Source organism: Zootoca vivipara, chromosome 16 (assembly GCF_965207765.1).
Source record: "Zootoca vivipara chromosome 16, rZooViv2.hap1.1, whole genome shotgun sequence".
Lineage (NCBI taxonomy): Eukaryota > Metazoa > Chordata > Lepidosauria > Squamata > Lacertidae > Zootoca > Zootoca vivipara.
In genome coordinates, this window is record NC_142599.1 from 40,691,757 (window position 1) to 40,713,495 (window position 21,739).

The following is a 21,739-nucleotide window of genomic DNA, read 5'->3' on the forward strand; positions in this document are numbered from 1 at the left end:
AGGGGCCTGGTAGGAATTTTTCCATTTGGCTGATTGGCTGGCAGGGCCGGCCCTATGGCCAGGCTGGGTGGCGCAGGGCACCACGGTGCCAGCCCGCCAGGGGGGCGCCGCGAGCTGCGTGCGCCCGCTGGCCGGCCGCTCCGCCGTGCTGCTGCGCCCACGGCAACCGTGCTGTGCCTGCCTGCCCGCCCGCCGTGCAGCAGTGCCTGTGGCAGCCACGCTGCGCCCGCCCGCCCACCGCGCTGGAAAACAGGGCGGGGGGGCGTCGGAAGGATCCGGCACACCACTGCACAAGATGGCCCTGTTGGCTGGTGCCATCTGGTTTTTGCCTACTGCATAGCAAATACTCACAACTTGTAACGTTGGTGGTTAGGCATTGGTTATTGGTTGTATATGGGGTCTTGTTGACTGTGTTGGCCCCTTAAGTTAATGCCTGAGTTAGAGGAAATGCCGGTCAGGAAAAAAGGGACTCTATGTGTGTCCATAATCCCAGTCGGGGGCCAGCAACACACATGAGCCCCTGGGAGCCTGAGGGAAGAGCCTATTGGACCCGACTCCCTGTCTCTCCCTGTAGGGTTTCCCCTTGTTGACAAGGCGAGTTTATTTCTGTCTTTAGGTGACAGTTGGAGAAGCAATGCCTATGCAACCACTCACTTATTTTATATTTGTATTTCAATAAAAGTTGAGGCCAAATTCATGCCAAAAACCATTAAACAAAAATTCTGTCTATGGTGTGAGTTATTTGAGGGGTGGTTTTGGGGACCTCCACACGCAATGTCCCAGAGAAACAGCAAGAGATTATTATCTACCCTGTAATTTTATGATTGGTAATTATTATCCTCTGTCTTCTTCAGCAAAGCAACAGGAATAAAGGATATTTATAATATCCCCTGTGTCACTCCAATCTGGAGATAGAGATATCGCCACTCAGTCAGTCTGATCACTGAGACACAGTTTGAAACATAGATAAACCAAGCTGGCACTTATATAAGGATGTGCTACTCATCACCGGAATCAGAGAAGGATAATGTATTGGCAAGAGCATTGGTATGCAGAAGGGGCCGTTTTATGCAAGATAGTGGCATTTGTAATGTTGGTACTAGTGTTTTTGCCTCAAGTGGTGTCTAAGCTTCCCGGCATCAAATGTGGCATCAGTGACCCTCTTTCTATTCTTCACAAGCATTACCAACCAGGGGACCTCGTTATTGCTGGTATTATGTCTCATATATACAGATTCTCCAACTCTATAAGTTTCAGAGAATGTCCCTCTAATGACCTCTTTGATGGCACCCTGTAAGTTTCCTTCAATGTTTTTCCATGACAAGTCTGTCCGTATTAGATCCAGTGGATATGCGGAGTTCACAGCCAATCCATCTTCCCTTTCTTTAATGAATGGCACACCTTCCCTAACTAAATGCCACATCATCTCTGTTGTGTTCCAATTTCTATTTTAGTAATTCCAGACAAGGATCCAGGACCACAAGCCTCCTTCTGGAAGGGTTTTCTAATTAAAAAGAGCTAGCAAATGTTAGCCCTGCTCCAGCCCTACTTACCTAGGTGTTAGATCAGCGAGTGGCCTTTGGCAGGGTGGGGGGACTGTTATAAAATATTTCATTTCAGTGCTCAATGGCTTTGGGGGAAGTATATTAGGTTGCCCCAGATTGTGAATATTTGCAGCTGGACATGGTCACTGATAACCAATTGCACAAAATGCCATAAAAGAAATGAAGTGGGCCACCCTAATTTCTTGTGAGCCATCTTAATTTCTACCCATTTAGTAAAAAGAAAAGAAAAGCCTATCCATAGAACTTATTTGTGGGATAGCAAACCTTCTGGAGGAATAACAGTGCTCTGATTTTTGTGTTATCGACTGTGCCTGCATCTGAGCTCTAACTGCCTTGTCACAGACTGTATATTTTCATTTCTTTGCCATTTAACTATAACGTCTACATTTTCCCTGTGTGTGTGTGTGTGTGCGTGTGTGTACATACTATTGGCATCCATTCTACTCACTTCTCTAGCCAACCCCTCCTACCCCCAACCCACCAATTTCCCTATGTCTAAAATGTTTGCAAATGTGTACAAAATCCCGAAATAATAATGTTTTTGTTCAAAAGGGGGAGAATGTTAAATTCTACATATATCGGTTCCATTTTAGAAAGAACACAAAGTAATTCAACTCTCCAGAATTTGGGGAGAAATTTTACAATCCTACAGAGAAACTGGAATGAAGAGAATTTCTTTTAGAGATCCTTCTGTTAACTGCTAACTTTCAAAGCAGAACTGGTAGTGTGCTTGTAAACAAATATGACAAATATCCCCCTCTGCATGACAGAATTTCTTTACATTTCTGATTACAGGTCAATGATTCAGATCTACCAGCATATTCTAGCCTCAATGTTTGCTGTAAAGGAGCTTAACGAAAATCCCAAGATTTTGCCTAATCTCACTTTGGGCTTCCATATCTACAATAGCTATTTCAATCCAAGATGGACCTATCAGGCCTCACTGGAGCTCTTCTCCACCCAGGGCAGATTCATCCCTAACTACAAATGTGATACTGTCAACAATCCAGTAGCTGTCATTGGAGGGCCCGTGTCTGAAGTGTGCCTCCACATGGCAGACATCCTGGGCATCTACAAAATCCCACAGGTAATATATGTGCGCGGAGCTGGAATGTTTAAGAGAACATTAGCCACATCCCTTGGTTTCAGATATTGATTTGTATGTTGAATATAGGAATTGCTTCCAAAATGCCACATTTAACAGTGGAGGATCTGACAAGTTGTCCCTTTAAATGTATTAAGGTGTGAGCCTTTATTGGGAGAAAACAGTGGTTGGGGGGCATTTGGGGGGTTGTGTGTGTGTGTGTTATAGCAAGACCTACATTGACTCCCAGTATGTTTCCGAGCACAATTCAGAGTGTTGGTGCTGACCTTTAAAGCCCTAAACGGCCTCGGTCCTGTGTACCTGAAGGAGTGTCTCCACCTCCATAATTCTGCTCGGACACCGAGGTCCAGTGCCGAACACCTTAAGGCGGTTTCCTCGTTGTGAGAAGCCAAGTTGCAGGGAGCCAGGCAGAGGGCCTTCTCGGTAGTGGTGCCTGCCCTGTGGAATGCCCTACCACCAGATGTCAAAGAGAAAAACAGCTACCAGATTTTTAGAAGACATCTGAAGGGAGCCCTGTTTAGGGATGCTTTTAATGTTTAATCAATTATTTTATTTCATCTTTTTGTTGGAAGCTGCCCAGAGTGGCTGGGGAAACTCAGCCAGATGGGCTGGGTAAAAATAAAAAAATTATTGTTGCTGTTATTGTTATTATTAAGCACTTTGCGGAAACATGTTGATGCACTTGTGGCTGTGCTTATGGTTTCACTAGCGTACCAGTACCTAGTCTTATCTGCAAGATCTACCATTAGATCCGGATATACTTTCTGTCCACATCGCTATAAGACATGCTATAGAATTAGCCAATGTGGTGTCTTCCACTTATGAAAAACATGTAGATTATGGGTGATATCCAGTTAAGTCAGAGAAAGGATCACTTCTGTGTATCACTTCTGCTGGATATGATCCTATATATCAGAAACATATAACATCATTTTTTTAAAAAAAATCTATAATTTTCAGATATGTACATTTCACTGATTTTACAGACATTTTAACATTTTGAAACTCAACTTCCTTCCCCTTCTTTCTGTGGTTCCTTAAATTTATTTTTAATATCTTCTGCATAACCAAATTAACTTAATTTACTCATTTATTTAACTTCTTTGACTATATACTCTTTAGTTCATCTATGGCTCTGCTCCAGTGATAAATAAGAAAAGTCAGGCTGTCCTCTACCACCAGATGTTTCCAGATGTGGATCATCAGTATAAAGGCATTCTTCAGTTACTGCTTCATTTCAGGTGGACGTGGATTGGGGTGTTATCTGCACATGATGACAATGGAGAGAAATTTTTACATACAGTGGTTCCCATCTTTGCTCAGAGAGACATCTGCTTTGATTTCATGGTATCAATGCCTCAATTTACTTATTCCAGTGACTTTGATAAGAAACTTGATGAGATTATTAAAACATGCAACATTATCCGGAATAGCACTGTTAATGCCATGATCGTTCATGGTGAAATTGATACCATGGTAGGTTTGAGAATGTTGCCCGTCTATACTGACTGGGGGAGATCAACAAATGACAAAGGTAAAATCTGGATTATGACATCCCAGATGGGTTTCACATCAGTTTCCTTTCAAAGAAATTGGGACATAGATTTCCTTCATGGTGCTATCTCCGTTGCAGTTCACTCAAAGGAGGTAATAGGATTCCATAAATTTCTTCAGATGATAAAACCTTCTTCGGGAAACAAATATGACTTTATCAGAGAGTTTTGGGGAGACGCATTTGAATGTTCTTTCCTCAATTCCATGATAGACATAGACAATGGAAGAATCTGCAGTGGGAAGGAGAAGCTGGAGACTCTGCCTGCCTCTGTTTTCGAAATGAGCATGACAGGCCACAGCTACAGTGTTTACACTGCTGTCTTTGCTGTGGCGCATGCATTGCATGCCATGCATTCATCGAGGTTCAAGCACAGAGCAATGGTGGATGAAGGAAGAATGAAGATTGTTAGTCAACAGCTGTGGAAGGTAATGTTCTGAGCACACTAAGAATGTAGGAACATAAGAACATAGAATTATAGAGTTGGTAGCGACCTGAAGAGTCACCTAGTCCAGCCCCCTGCAATGCAGGAATCTCAGCTAAAGCATCCATGACAGATGGTCATCGAACCTCTGCTTAAAAATCTCCAAGGAAGGAGAGCCCACAACTTCCCAAGGGAGACCCTTCCATAGTCGAACAGCCCTTGCTGTCTGCAAGTTCTTCCTGATGTTTAGTTGGAATCTCCTTTAATGTAACTTGAAGTCATTGGCTCAGCGCCTACCCTCCGGAAAAGGAGGAAACAAGCTTGCTCGATTTTCCATTACACATTCCTTAAGATACTTGAAGATGGCTATCAGTCTCCTCTTTTCCAGGATAAACATCCCCAACTCTCTCAACCTGGGGCAACTCCCTCAATCTGGCAGGAGAAAACAAGCTTGCTGCATCTTCCATGTGACAGTCCTTCAGTTATTTGAAGATGGCTATCATATCTGCTCTCAGCCTCCTTTCCAGGCTAGACATGCCCAGCTCCTTCAACCGTTCCTCCTAAGGGTTGATTTAGAGACCATTGATCAATCTGCTCCTGTCTCTTTCTTCTGTTGATGGGCAGAGGGCAGGAATCATTCTATGCATGTCTAGTTGTTGTTGTTTTGTTTCTAAATCTTAATGTAAATTTGAATTTGGTTGGATCCAGCTTTAGTTATTCTAAGAGCAAACTTTTCGTGAGATAGATTCATTTAAATTGCAAAGATTTCCTCATGAATTGCTATTTCTTTCCTTGCCAATTTAGCTCAACCGCTTTGTAAGAAGCATCTCATTTAATAATAGTGCTGGAGGAAAAGTATCTTTCAATGAAAATGGTGAGATAGAGGCAGGATTTGATATTATGAATTGGCTCACGTTCCCAAACCAGTCTTTTTGGAGAGTCAAAGTTGGAAGCATAGACCCCATGGCTCCTCAAGAAGAAGTGCTCACTATTTCTGAGGAAGCCATTGTGTGGCCCAACAGGTTCAACCAGGTAAGGTCCATTCATGGATTGGGGGCTATTTTTTAGTCCCATCTTCAATTTTTCACAGTTCAGATAATGGCATAGCTCTGCTCATCTAAAGCTTTAGGGTACACATGGGGACATAAGTGCAGAGGTCTTTGATCTGTCAATTGGGTGATATCACCCGTTAAAACCCTACTTTTCATCAAATAAAACATTCTCCTTGGAAAACTTTGACATTTAATGAATTTGCAGACGTTTGTCCTGAAAGGTTGTAATCAAGGATTAAATTATAAGGAACTAGTGGTTTTCAGCCCGTTCAATAATGGGCGCTAGAATCCTGGGGTTCGGAGAAGCGCTTGCGCAGCGCTTCTCCGAACCCTGGGACCCGTCCTTGCTGTCGGCGGCAGGGGGACAGGAACGGAGGAGGAGAAAGCGCTGCTTTCTCCTCCTTCCTTCCTCTCCCCCAGCCGCCGACAGGAAGGACGCGCGCACTCTCCCCCCCGCCTCCTCCAACCGCCGCTCCTCACGGCCAGGGAGGGTTGCGAGGAGGCCTTCGCCGGCCTCCACCCTCGCTTCCCTGATGTGCCCTGCAGTGAGGCGGTGTCCGGCGGGAGCGGCGGTTGGAGGAGGCAGAGTGGGGGGAGAGTGCGCGCGCGCAGTCTCTGCTGTCCAATCCCTGTATCCCTGGGGCACATGCGCAGTGACCCAGGGACACACGGGACAACTGGACGCAGGGACAACTTGGACATTATTATATAGGATACATTGAACATACTTATAATACATTGAACATACTTCTAAACATCACCCAGAAATGTAGAAGTATAAAGACAAAAAGTGAATAAAAATAGGCTTAAAAGAATAAGCAAACTACAACCAAGCAAAAACAACCAATTCCACCTGAGGGACAGAAAATTATAGTAACCCGCATTTCAATGTGTTCCAAAATATGAGACGCATGGACAAATGTTATCAGTAGTAGCAAAGCTTCTATGAAGCCTCTGTATTCTAAATTCCAGGTGTATTGCTATTTTGGAAACCTAACATAAACTCAATGCATTTCTACATGGACACCAGTATAACGAGATGAGATATAAATGTTGGAGTTCAATAATGTTTACACATTTACTAAAGAGTCAAACATGTTTATATGCCAATAAAGGTATTGAATTGAATTGAGTCAAACATGTTTGCATTAAAGATCTGGTTTTATTAAACTGTCTCGATCTCACCTCCAAAGTGAGTGTTAACCACCTGGCGGGAGGCAATAGATACATGGACCCATCATACCCCATATGAAGAACCCAACCCATAATCTGAGCCCTACAAGAGTTGTTCCAGTTATTGCTGGTTCCTCATGACCCTCATTTTGAAATATGTCCTTAGAGAAGACTGGCCAAATCTCCAACCCCCAGGATGGTTGGCCTTTCATGGGTGAGGAGGTAAGGCTGTCTGGCCCAAGATTCCCCAGAGTGACTGGGGCTCATCAATATTTGTTCCTTCTCTTTTTCCATACTCACCCAGCAGCTATAACATACTAGAATAGCTTGGGCAAGTGAAATATCTCAGAAACGACGAACCAAACAGGACTGGTATCACTGTAAAGTATAAGGGGGAAATTATTTTAGGCATGGCTCTCTGTTTTCTGACAGTGATTGGCTGTCCTGTATGAGATAGAATTGTAGCATTGTAGCACTGGAAGGGACCCCAAGGCAGACACTGTAGTACTGCAGAATTCCACAATCTAGTAAACATTCTCCTCTTTCATCTGTGGACAGGCACAGCCTCTTTCTCTTTGTAATGACAATTGCCCCTTGGGTTATCGTAAGGCAAAGAAGGAAGGGATGCCATTTTGCTGCTATGATTGCCTTCCATGTCCAGAAGGGAAGATTTCCAACCAAACAGGTAAGGAAATAATGGACAGAGGTTATGGGCACTAATGGGTTCACTTCCCTTCAATTGGAAAGGCTATGTAGAAGGATGGTTCGAATCATAGAGTTAGAGGAGCCATCCAGCCTAACCACCTGTGGTCAACAACAACAACAACAACAACATTTGTTTGTTTGTTTGTTTGCTTTTACCCCACCCGTCTGGCTGGGTCTCCCCAGCCACTCAGGGCAGCTCAGAACAGAATATTAAAAACACGATAAAACATCAAACATTAAAAACTTCCCTAAACAGGGGTTCCTTCAGGTGTCTTCTAGAAGTCAGAGAGTCATTTATTTCCTTGATGGGAGGGCATTCCACAGGGCGGGCGCCACTACCAAGAAGGCCCTCTGCCTGGTTAATGATATGGGGACAGCATCTTACATAAATTTTAATAGGAATTGCTTGTCACTATTATGGAGATAAAAAGAGGAACCACAGTACCACCACATGTTCCAATCATTATGTAGGGGGGGGGGACATGAACCACACACAAAATGGAGGTCGAAAAGTCTGCCTTGGGAATGCTACGTTTTTCAGAACTTCAAAATCCCCTTAAAAATACCTGCACAGGCAACCTTCCAGAAAAGACCAATAAGGACAGAATATGCTAAGTGCTGTTGGAATGCAAAGTGAAATGTTGGGAGGAGTAAGAGGGAGTGGAAGGTATCCTGTACTTCCAGGAGGTGTTTTTTTGTTCTAAGAAAGAGACAGATTATAAGAGAAATGGAAAGGAAGAGAATGATGGCTGAAAGCGTATAAGCTAAAACAGAAAGGAAAATAGAAATATTCTGCGTACTTCCAGCTGATAATATCTATGAAGAAAAGCAACCATCAGTCATAGAACTCAGCTTCTAAAACGGAGGTGGGCATAAAGACCCAGGTGGTCCATTGAACATCCCATACTTTCGCATCTTACAAATTGCAGGAGGAGACCACTTAATTCTTTGCTGGGTTTGAACCTGTAAAGTCTCATTCATATTGTTGTAATGCTGGGCTTGATATAATTTTAGTGCAATGCACATAACACTGCCTTGAACAGAAACCAAACTTTTATTTTTCAGACATGGACGACTGCTTTCCATGTCCACTAGATCATTATCCAAACCTAGAACAGGATTCATGCCTTCCAAAATGCCTCAGTTTCTTGTCTTATACAGAGCCTTTGGGGATCAGTCTGGCCACTTTTGCTCTTTCGTTTTCCTTCATCACAGCTTTGGTGCTTTGCATCTTCATTAGGCACCGGGAGACTCCCATAGTCAAAGCCAACAACCGGAACCTCACCTTCTCTCTCCTCATTTCCATCTCCCTCTCCTTCCTTTGCTCACTGCTCTTCATCGGCCAGCCTGACAAAGTGACCTGTCTCCTTCGGCAAACTGCTTTTGGCATCATCTTCACAGTGGCAGTTTCTTGTGTGCTGGCCAAGACAATCATCGTGGTTCTTGCTTTCACGGTCACCAAACCCACAAGGAAATGGGTGGGGAAAAGACAGGCTATCTCCATCGTTTCTTCCTGCTCCCTTCTTCAAGCCACGATTTGTAGCATATGGCTGGCAACTTATCCCCCATTCCCAGATTTAGACCTGCACGCAATGGCTAAAAACATCGTTCTGGAATGTAACGATGGCTCAGTCACCATGTTCTACTGTGTCTTAGGCTACATGGGCATACTAGCTACTGTCAGCTTCACTGTAGCTTTCTTCGCCAGGAAGTTGCCTGACAGTTTTAATGAAGCCAAATTCATCACTTTCAGCATGCTGGTCTTTTGTAGTGTTTGGCTGTCCTTCGTTCCCACCTATCTGAGCACAAAAGGGAAATACATGGTGGCTGTGGAGATCTTCTCCATCGTAGCTTCCAGTGCAGGCTTACTGGGGTGTATATTCTTCCCAAAATGCTACATTATTGTGGTGAGGCCTGAACTGAACAACAAGCAGCAGCTGAGAAGAAGAAAGCATTGATGCATCTGAATAAATAAATAAAAATAAGAAAATTGTCCAGTGCACCATAGAGACCAACTAAGTTTGTTCTGGGTATAAGCTTATTCCCAGAACAAACTTAGTTGGTTTATTTTTGTTTATTTATTTTGACTGTGTCAGACCAACACAGCTACCTACCTGAATCTAAATGGATGCATCTAATTTTCTGTGGCCCACATCCCTTGGTCAGGAGAAAACACAGGGACTTCACATAGCTGCATTGAGTGAATTTATTTGGAAGTCATCACAACACATTTTAACTGAAAAGGATGTCTGCATTACTGTTGCATGAGTTGTGGCCACATTGAAAGCGTGTTGTGCTAAATAGATGAGTATTTAAAAGTAGACCTCTGTGGCAAGAGAATAAAATTGAGCAAACTGCAGTGCTGAAAAATCTTCTGTCATTTTAATACAGTAATTATTTTCTCCCTCATATGTTTGCATTTGTTGAACTCCACAACCAGTAATAAATGTGTACACACACACACACACACACACACACACACACACACTGAAGTGTTTTCTCTCTCTCTGCTTCTATGACACAAACAAATTGGGTCAGTGACATTCTTGATAGGGAGAGGGGGGATTTGATTTGGTTTACATTGAAAGCCCAGTCCACCTAATTTGCACTTTGCTGAAGTCTCATGTAGTGAGTTAGATGGTAGCTTTTAATGCCACGTAAAAATACAGATCTTGTAAATCATGTTTTCCTTTTATGCAATTTTCCTCTTGTTATGGTCTCATTTCTAAAGCATTTTTCTTTTTCTCAGTCTTTTGAGACCTATACAAGTATAGGCTTCTGCACTCACAGCTTCAGCTGTGAGAGTGAGCAGGATGCAACAGAACTGAGATGTGCTAGAGAACAAATTTGTCCATTAACATCCATATCACAAGCAGTCTGGTGATTACAGCCACCACATTGAAATTTCTCTGTGACCTCCATTGCACATGTGTATCTATTGTCTCTGTTTATTTTCATTTCTTCTCAGAAGTTGCACATTCCCTCTACTTTTGATCACCTGCCAGTAGCCACAGCATAAAGATCAACATAGTCCAAAACCCCAAACTGGCTATCTCTCCTGACAGCTATGTTGTATCTACATGCTATTCTCTGGACAGCAGCACCATGAAGTTTGATATTCATGCTCTCATTGCATGATTCAGCAGGATGATGGATCTATCGGTATGCTCGGTAGATGTACATCTGGATCATTCTCCAGACTGCAAATCTAGTGAATTTACTACATGTTACTGGTGCCTGCTACTATGGGTTGTATCCAACATTAGTCATACTCAGAGTAGACCAGTTGAATTCATGCACCTAAATTAGTTATTCCATTCATTTAAATGGGTCTGCTCTAAGCATTACTAACTTTGGATACAACCCTGTGTGTTTCTTGCTAGGATATTTAACTCTTATCTAACCATACTGCTTGCTCAATGGCCACTGAAGTTTTCACCTGGATTTCCCAAAGTATTTCTTTCTTTAAAAACCTTCTAAATATGAGACCTTTTATGTAGACTTTGCAAACAAGTCATTTGTGGTTGAGTAGTCCTATTCCAGGCTCATTTGTTTTCTGAGGGGCTTTTCATGTGCTGTCGGTTATGACAAGCTGACTCTCCTCTTGCTGCCCACGTGATGAAGACCACAGAAGACCTGCTGAGATCAGATAAACATGTTTTCCTCATTGTCTCATAGAATCTGTGATTCTAAATAGGCAATTATTGTTCTTCCTAATTATCAAATAATACATGATGACTTCTACTTTTCCACAAAGTCCCTAGGGAGCTTCAGTACTAAGCACCAGCAAAACCATGCAAAGAAGAAGGAAGTCTCCTATTCATAAACCTTGTATCATTCCATTCTGGGGCTACAGACGGTCAGGGCTCTTGTCAGTTTGGTCATTGATACTTTATATTGTGCAGTTTGAGCTGTGCATCAACCAACTGTGTGTCCATTCAAGCCATGCTTGAAGATAATGAGTATGAATGGTGGGGGAAAGAATTGTTTTCTTGCAAGTTAGTGGCATTTGTAGTATTTGTACTAGTGTTTTTGCCTCAGGTAGTGTGCAAGATTCCAGATGTCAAATGTGTCACCAGTGACCCTCTTCCTATTCTTCATAAGTTTCACCATCCAGGAGACCTCACCATTGCTGGCATCGTGTCTATGATGTACATATTTGCCAATCCAATAACGTTCATGGAATGTCCCTCTATGGACCTCTTTGGTGAAACTTTGTAAGATTTTTTTAAACTTTCCATTATACAGATCACCAATATGGCACCTATTGGGTATGCATGTGCCCCAGAGATCTTCCCTGGTCCCCACAGGGTTCCCCCTCGCTCCACTGAAAATAATCTTGAAAGACGCCTGCCATTTAGCCAATAGAATAGGTTGCACTGTATGTTTGGTATGTGTTTCAAGTTTGCAAATGGGGCTATGGCTCTCCAAAGGTTGGGTTGCCTGAAATATTAAATAGCCTGTCCTATGAATCCCATGGGGGTTTGTGGGCTTTCCAAGAGTATCTGGTTGGCCACTGTGTGAGAGAGCGCTGGAAAAGATGGATCTTAGGTTAGAACCCCTTAAAACTGGGATTACCATCAAAGGAGTGATTCAACTAATGGTGTTGCAGGGACCTCCAGTGGTGTTCTTACATTCCACCTGCCTCTGATTGTCTTGGACCCAAAATATTGAAATAATTTGCAATCAACACATTAAAATTTGCCTTAAAAATAGTTCTCTATCCAACAACAAGCTTTTACAGAGTATAAATTGCCATAGTCCAAAATAATCATTGATATTTGGAAGCACAATGATTTAAAAAGGGGAGATGCTACCCTTCCTAGTAAACTAGCTAAATTCTTGAGTAATAAAACTCAAATCTTTTCCAAGGAGAAGCAGCTCAGATGAAACATTAGCCCATGTTCTCCCATGATGTTTACCCCCCCTAAAAATAAGGACATAAGATCCCAATTAATCTCCCCAGAACTTCCTGTATTCTGGGGAAACTCAACTGAATTTTGTATTTTGATTTTAATGGCAACCTCCAACCCTAAGATCACAGAAAATATATATATATATATACATATAGGAAATAGAACCTTTAAGTGGTTTACAAAGAAATCAGATAGAGCAAAGTCCATTACTGTAGCCATCAAAACTGGGCCACATTTCTTAAATGGAAGGTGAGTTTTGGATAAAAATGGTCTGTTTTTAACTATTTTTGATTGTTCTGGGATTCTGTTCACTCTCATTGTATAAGGTGCAATTTGTGTGCATGTATATGTTTTTAGAAACGAGACAATGTCAAATTCTGGATGCACCCACGTCATTCGGAAAACCAATGCTAAGAAATTCAAATCTCCCAAGTATGTGAAAAAACTTCCAATGAGAAATTTGCAAACATCCTAATACTTACCAGCTTCTCTTAAAATAGTATTGGGTGACTGAACCCATGTGACAAAAGGCCAACTGTGGATGACATCCTTGGGATGGAAATAATTTGTAAATCCTCCAATTCTGAAGGAAACACACTGTGACACAACATAAAACTCTCGTTTCAGGGTCATGACACAGATCTACCAGCATGTCCTGGCACTGATATTTGCTGTAGAGGAGATCAATGAAAATCCCAAGATTTTTACATTCGAGAAAAAACCCGAGATCATGCTGTTAAGCATGATCCCGGAGAATATACCACTGGATAGGAGGAATATACTACTCTATGCATGTGCGGCAGCCAGGATGTTGATCGCCCAAAATTGGAGAGGAGACAAAATCCCAACTATTCAAGATTGGTACCTAAAACTGACCGAATACATGACACTAGCAAAGTTAACTGCAGCGATCAGAAGGATACCTAAACAAAAAGTCAAAGATGAATGGAAATATGTGGATGAATATTTTTATAAACAAAAAATAAGCACAAAATTAGTGATATGTTTAGATTGAGAGACACAAGAGAATAAGAAATAAGGTGATGGGAGTGGAGAAAGATATTTAATTAAAAAGAAAAGGAGAAGCTTAATAGAACATAATAATGAGAGGGAACCGATGATAAGTGTTTGGAAGTCATATCTCTATTCTACTTTACATCACACTTACCTTTACTTTCTCTACTCTTACTTTTCCCACTTTCCCACTTTCTTTCCCTCTCCTCCCCTCCCCCTGTTTTCTCTCCCTTCTTATTTTATCCCACCCCCCTTTGTCTCGCCCCCCCTGTCTCCTCCCCTTGCCACTGACTTACCTGGGATCTCTCCTTTACTTTGTCTTCTTTCCGCTCCTGCTTTCTTCTTATCTGGCTTTTATATTTCGAGCCTCTCGGTCCAAGATTGTAAAAATGGTAAAGATCAAATCTCAAATTACTGAGATTCGGAGGCCGATTTTATAACGGTACAATTTGAAAATATTGCTTATTTGCTATATATATTTTGTTTGTTTTTGTAATTGAATAATATGTGCTTTCTATGTATTTTCTTATGTATTTTGTTTTCTGAAACTTTATAAGTAAATAAAGGTTTTTCTAAAAAAAAAGAAAAAGAAAAAAAAGAAAATCCCAAGATTTTGCCTAATCTCACTTTGGGCTTCCATATCTATAACAGCTATTTCAATCCAAGATGGACCTATCAGGCCTCATTGGAGCTCTTCTCCACCCAGGGCAGATTCATTCCTAACTACAAATGTGATAATGTCAACAATCCAGTAGCTGTCATTGGAGGACTCATCTCTGAAGTTTGTCTCCACATGGCAGACATCCTGGGCACCTATAAAATCCCACAGGTATGGCGTGTAACAGAGCATAGGAGTATAAAAAGTAATTTTCACTTTGCTTGTGTTTTGGTGATTTAAAGTATTTGTAGGTGGTTTTCAAGGTCAGTTTGTACATTCAGAAAAAGTAAGTACTGAATATATCCTTGTCTTCAGAATACCGAGTATTTTAATGTGTTGAGCGATCAGTAGGGAAGGGAATTAAATATTTAAATATAAAAGGGGAAAGGATCAGCCTGATGTTCTCACAGACATTGAGTCTGAATAGGTCCACGTCTCCTGGGAAAGCTCCACTACTTAACTTATAAGTTAGCTATATATGTCAGTCCCAAGAAACCTATCTTAAGGACTTACATTTCCTTCTTACCTTGTATATTTCAAACTCAGAGGAGGGATATGGAAGGAACTGTAAATAAGCAGCAATGTTTGTTAATGTACAAAGAAGTACAAAGTTCTGTTTGCTTATCTTGTACACCTTCATGTTATGGAGGTGAAGTTCACTGGGGAAATGAAGGTCTGATGTTTTTGCGGAAGGTATCCATCAACACTTTTTCAGAATGGGAGAGTAAAAGCAAGAATGAGAGAATAAAATTTTAAGAATAGTTTTATTATTATTTTTAAATTAAGCGATTCTGCAAAATGCATACATAACACATATACACTTATAGATCATTCTCAGACAAATCCAGACATAAAATAAAGCCAAAATAAAATAAACCATAGGTATGTGAAAGCATTGAAAGTAGCAACTAGAACCATTTATAGCATATAAATGATAGTTAAATAAGGCAAGCTTGCAAAAAAATAATAATGATCCCCATTTTACCAAGTAGAAGCAATTAAAGTATTCAAATATCCTGAGTCCTTGGCCATGTTCCTCCTTGCTTGGAAATGAAATCAAGTCTGACTAAATTAATATGGTTCTATTTTGTGATCTAAATATGAAGCGTTGCTTTTGACCTTTCTCTCTCCAAGCATAGCTGGTGCATAGCAGAAATGGGGAACATTTTCCAGCCCAAGGACCACATTCCCTCCTGAGCAACCTTTTGAGAGCTCTGCAATTGATGGTTGGGGTGAGAGGCAAAAGTGGTAGCGCCATGAATGCAAATGTCACCTTTGGACAGTAGGATAAGTCTTTTTGCAGGCACCCCTCTGAATCTTCCATCCAGACAAGTAAAATGTCATAATTTCTGTTGATGGTGTGCCTGCACCAGGGAGAGTTTCAAGGGCTAGCTTGAGAGCATTGGCAGGTCACACTGTCCAAAGCAGGGTCTGAGGTGTCCTAATCCTGGTGTATATGAATTTTCAGTCTGTTTCTGCCTCACAAATACATACACTTGAAATTCTCAGCAGCACTCAATAAATACAGACTTTTAAAATCATGATTAAATCTTCTTTAATGTTTGGCATAAAACTTTGAAAGAATGAAACTACACAGAATTACCCCCTCCCACTTTAATCTTGGAAATGTCCTGCTCTTTTGTCCTTTCATTTCTTTAGCTCATATATGGTTCTGCTCCAGTGACCAAGCAAAAAAGCCAGACCATTTTCTACCACCAGATGTTCCCAAATGTGGATCATCAGTATAAAGGGATTCTCCAATTACTGCTGCATTTCAGATGGACGTGGATTGGGGTGTTGTCTGTGAGCGATGCCAATGGAGAGACATTTGTAAGCGACATAGTTCCCCAGTTTGTCAAGAGAGGTATTTGCTTTGATTTCATTGAAAGATTCCCAGTAATGACTAACTCCAGTGGCATTGCTGTCACAGTGTCAGAAGGGATGGAAACAAGCAATATTGTCAAGAGAAGCACTGCTGATGCGGTGATCATTCAGGGTGAAATCGATACCATTATAATTTTGAGAATGTTTCACGAGTATTCACAACATGAGGATACATCAATAAAAGGAAACGATAAAGTCTGGATTATGACAACTCAGATGGATTTCACATCAGTTCCCTTCCAAAGGACTTGGGACATAGACTTATTCCATGGTTCAGTAGTCTTTGCACTCAAAGGAAGTGTCAGCTTTCCAGAAATTCCTCCAGATGAGAAACCCTACTTCAGACAAAGAATATGACTTTATCAAGGTATTTTGGGAAGAAGCATTTGCATGTTTTTTCCCAAGGCCTATGGTCAACAGACGAGATGGTGAGATCTGCAGTGGGAAGGAGAAGCTGGAGACTCTGCCTGCCTCTGTTTTTGAAATGAGCATGACAGGCCACAGCTACAGTGTTTACACTGCTGTCTTTGCTGTGGCGCATGCATTGCATGCCATGCATTCATCGAGGTTCAAGCACAGAGCAATGGTGGATGAAGGAAGAATGAAGATTGTTAGTCAACAGCTGTGGAAGGTAATGTCCTGTAAATTGGTGAAAATTTAATAAAATTTAAAAATGACAAGAAAAACCTGTAAATGATAGATGCTATGATTTTTAGCAGTGGTTGAGAAGGAATTTGATCATTTCTTCTTATTGATGAAAGCTAGCGTGTGTGCATGGGTGGGTGTCTATGTAATAACTTTCTTTTCAAGTGTCACACAGGCAAAAAGGATTTAGGCTAATCCTGGCTTTCTGTCCTCCTCCAGCTTTTCTGATATTCTGTCAACTCCAAGTGTCACCATGCAGTTTTGCTCTCAGTCCTGTCATAGATTCCATTTTGTTAAGTTTATCTAGGAAACATGAATAAACAGAGGAAGGCCAGTTATATTGAATCAGACCATTGGTCTGTCTAGCTCAGTCTTGTTTTCACTGGCTGGCAGCTCCTAGGTTTCAGACATGGGGCATTGCCAAACCGACCTGGAGATGTCAGAGACTGGACCTGGGATGTGCTGCATGCAAAGCACATGCTCTATCACTGACTTTGTCTTTCCCTATGTAGGATTGTTTATAGCGCATCCATGCTTTTAAGTAAGACCTAGAGATGGATGTGTACACCCTTCCCTTACAGATTCTTTTCCTCAGCCTTCAAGAGGCAGCTCCAAAACAGTTACTGGTCTGTCCAACCACCACCACCCCTTCACAATATGCTTTATTCATATGAGTTGAAACCTGAGGAGCAAGCTGAACTCAAGAGCTACCAAATGCTGCTAGATATAAATGCTGTACCTTCTACCTCCACAGCTCGAGTCAGTATGCCTCTGAATACTAACTGTTGAGAACAACATTGAGGACAATATTTTTGCTCCCAGGCTTTCCATGGTTGCTCAGTGTGAGAACATGATGCTAGGCTAGGTGGGTTATCCTCTGGTATATCTGAGGTTCCACCAAAATACAGATTCATTACCCATAACCTTCAAAACCCCTATCTTCTTGTTCTTATATGTCCTTCCGAAATTTAGCTCAACCATTTTGTGAGAAGCACCTCATTTAACAGCAGTTCTGGTGAAACAATTTCCTTCAATAAAAATGGAGAGTTAGAAACAGGATTTGATATCATCAACTGGGTGACATTCCCAAACCAGTCCTTTCTTAGAGCCAGAGTTGGAAAGATAGACCCCATGGCACCACGGGAAGAAACATTCACCATTTCTGAGAATGCTATTGTGTGGCCCAAGAGCTTTAATCAGGTAATGGCCATTAAGGTTGTGGTTCACAGAACTTTGGGTAACTTTGGGAAGCTTTGATTGAAATTTTTAGTCAAATGTTTTCAGCAAGCATGTCAAGCAGGCAGAAATGAAAGAAAGAAAGAAAGAAAGAAAGAAAGAAAGAAAGAAAGAAAGAAAGAAAGAAAGAAAGAAAGGGGGGAGGGAGTTTGGATGAAGTATAATCCAGCAGGTGCAGAAAAGGGAGACTTGGTCCGAATTGCAAAATGAAACAAAATCCTCCTTGATTCCAAATAACCAGTGAGGTACAAACTTGCAAAAATTAAAACATTCTTTTCTTTCATGAATGGACAGGTACAGCCCCTTTCTGTGTGCAATGACAATTGTCACCCGGGGTATCGGAAGGGCAAGGAGGAAGGGAAGCCATTTTGCTGCTATGATTGCATTCCATGTCCAGAAGGGAAGATCTCAAACCAGAAGGGTAAGAAATATCATGCACACAGTTTATCAGGGATATTGACATCAGGGTATAGAGATACTGATTTCCCTTGGGTCAAAAAAGTGGTTCACAATTCTACAGTGGTGGTAGCTGCTGATATGAATGAAGATGCAATCTGATAAACTGACATGTAGTCAGCATAGCCCAGTCCAAGAAGCCAAACCCTCCCTGATGACGCCACCTGCGCAGCCAGTGGTCACATCCAGTATTTTCCTCTCTCTTCCTGGGCCACGACCTTCAACAGGAAGGAGTTATGAAAAGATTACCTGTGCCTCAAGCCCCTTCAGCTTCCTGCCCAGAGTCGCACAGCCCCTTGCTATACATTGAAGGTTGTTGCAGCAGTATTGCTAGTACCCACATGGATCAGAGGGAAAGGGTTGTGGTCAGTGGGCTTTATAAGACTTGGCAATTTCTCTGCCACATCGTGAATCTTTGTACCTGGAAGAAACCACACATGAGACATAAATTCCATCCATGAATTGCTTCCTGTAAAACATCTTAAAGCAATCTAACAATAAAATATCAACAATGGAATTCCACAATTTTCAAAAGGTAATGTCAAAGTGACACAGACAAAACCCATTCATTCGTTTTAATGACTTATGCCCTACCATTCGGTCTATTGCCTCTTGAGGTGAAATGCAAAAGAACAGGAAGCAACATGTACACATTCCAGACCCAGCAGCTCAAAATCTTCTATGTGATTGATTAGGCCAAGGTTTGCGTTCTTTCAGGGACCCAGGTGGCGCTGTGGTTAAACCACTGAGCCTAGGACTTGCTGATCAGAAGGTCGGCGGTTTGAATCCCTGTGACGGGGTGAGCTCCCGTTGCTTGGTCCCAGCTCCTGCCAACCTAGCAGTTCGAAAGCACATCAAAATGCAAGTAGATAAATAGGAACAGCCATAGCGGGAAGGTAAACGGCGTTTCCATGTGCTGCTCTGGTTTTCCAGAAGTGGCTTTGTCATGCTGGCCACATGACCTGAAAGCTATACGCCGGCTCCCTCGGCCAATAATGCGAGATGAGCACGCAACCCCAGAGTCGGTCATGACTGGACCTAATGGTCAGGGGTCCCTTTACCCTTTTACCTTGCATTCTTGCAGCTCTGCAGTACAAAGGAAATTGACAATTGGTGCTGTCCCTGAAGCTGATCCTTCAGCAGTCAGTGCAAATGGAAAGGCTGCCCTTCGCCAGACCAAGAGGAGAAGTAGTTTGTTCCACGCCTCCCCCACAATAAGTAGCAGGGAAAGACATATTCATTGACAGAATTGAGCATCCAGTACTGTTGGGTTGCTCATCTGTGAGAACAACATCTTGCAAATATTTATATTTCAATTTTTGACCTGACAACATTAATCCAGGTCTTTCTCATATTTAGATTTGATTATTTCAGTCCTGATGTTTTGTTTTCCAGACACAGAGAACTGTTTCCAATGTCCAGAAGATCAGTTTCCAAATGACGACCAGGATTCATGTATTCCAAAATACATAACCTTCCTAAAGTATGAAGAACCTTTGGGAATCACTTTGACCAGTTCTGCTCTTTCCTTGTCTTTCATCACAGTTTTGGTGCTGGGAATCTTCATTAAGCATTGGGACACTCCCATAGTCAAAGCCAACAACCGGAGCCTCACCTACCTTCTCCTTCTCTCCCTCCTGCTCTCCTTTCTTTGTGTTTTGCTATTCATTGGCCAGCCTGAAAATCTGACCTGTCTTCTTCAGCAAACCACATTTGGCATAATCTTTTCAGTGGCAATTTCTTGTGTGTTGGCCAAAACCATCATTGTAGTTCTGGCTTTCATGGCCACCAAACCAGGGAGCAGGATGAGGATGTGGGCAGGAAAAAGACTGTCCATTTCCATTGTTCTTTCCTGCTCCCTTACACAAGTCACCATTTGCATTGTGTGGCTGGCAATATCTCCCCCATTCCCAGATTTAGACATGCATTCAGCGACCAAAGAGATTGCATTGCAATGTAATGAAGGGTCATCCTTCATGTTCTATTGTGCTCTGGGCTTTATGGGCTTCCTGGCCATTTTCAGCTTCATCATGGCATTCCTAGCCCGGAAGTTGCCTGACAGTTTTAATGAAGCCAAGTTCATCACCTTCAGCATGTTGGTCTTTTGTAGCCTTTGGCTTTCCTTTGTCCCAACGTACTTGAGTACCAAAGGAAAAGACATGGTGGCTGTCAAGATCTTCTCCATCTTGGCCTCCAGCTTTGGGATACTTGGCTGCATATTTTCCCCCAAATGTTATATTATTATACTGAGGCCTGAGTTGAATAACAAGGAGCAGTTAAGAAGAAGGAATCCTTGAAGCCACTAAAATTCCATGACTTTAGAAAAGCCATGTGTAAACTTGTGCACATAGTTCATTTTGGGATGTCTTCCTGTTTTCTTTGCTGTAAGCCTCTTGGAGCATGATTGTTTTTGTAGAAGAAGCAGTGTACAAATGAAATTATGACTGACTGAAGGATCATACTTTCTTTAAGTCTTCCCAGGAAAGATGTTATGCTAACCAGTCTATAATTTTCAGGACCTTAAGGCAATAATAATAATAATAATAATAATAATAATAATAATAATAATAAACAACTTTTATTTATATCCTGCCCTCCCCGACCAAAGTCGGAGTCAGGGCGGCTAACATCCGATATATAATAATAATAATAATAATAATAATAATAATAATAATAATAATTTATTATTTATACCCCGCCCAGCTGGCTGGGTTTCCCCAGCCACGCTGGGCGGCTTCCAACAGAAAATTAAAACACAATAATCTATTAAACATTAAAAGCCTCCCTGAACAGGGCTGCCTTCAGATGCCTTCTAAAAGTCTGGTAGTTGTTTTCCTCTTTGACATCTCTTGGGAGGGCGTTCCACAGGGCAGGCGCCACCACCGAGAAGGCCCTCTGCCTAGTTCCGTGCAACTTGGCATCTCGCAACGAGGGAACCGCCAGAAGGCCCTCGGTGCTGGACCTCAGTGTCCGGGCAGAATGATGGCGGTGGAGACGCTCCTTCAGGTATACTGGACCGAGGCCATTTAGGGCTTTAAAGGTCAGCACCAACACTTTGAATTGTGCTCGGAAACGTACTGGGAGCCAATGTAGATCTTTCAAGACCGGTGTTATGTGGTCTCGGCGGCCGCTCCCAGTCACCAGTCTAGCTGCCGCATTCTGGATTAGTTGTAGTTTCCGAGTCACCTTCAAGGGTAGCCCCACGTAGAGCGCATTGCAGTAGTCCAAGCGGGAGATAACTAGAGCATGCACCACTCTTGCTAGACAGTCTGCAGGCAGGTAGGGTCTCAGTCTGCGTACCAGATGGAGCTGATAGACAGCTGCCCTGGACACAGAATTGACCTGCGCCTCCAT

General features: G+C 42.1%; 1 protein-coding gene and 1 pseudogene across 1 annotated transcript; both read left to right on the forward strand.

Moving 5' to 3' along the window:
- The first annotated feature begins 2,364 nt into the window (after positions 1-2,364).
- On the forward strand, positions 2,365-9,534 carry LOC118078007 (vomeronasal type-2 receptor 26-like). The gene is made up of 4 exons (XM_088659937.1): positions 2,365-2,652; positions 3,793-4,650; positions 7,430-7,556; positions 8,642-9,534. The coding sequence occupies exons 1-4, from the start codon at positions 2,365-2,367 to the stop codon at positions 9,532-9,534; spliced, it is 2,166 nt and encodes a 721-aa protein (XP_088516063.1).
- A 1,987-nt stretch (positions 9,535-11,521) lies between these two features.
- LOC118078005 (vomeronasal type-2 receptor 26-like) lies at positions 11,522-20,682 on the forward strand (annotated as a pseudogene).
- Positions 20,683-21,739: the final 1,057 nt, after the last annotated feature.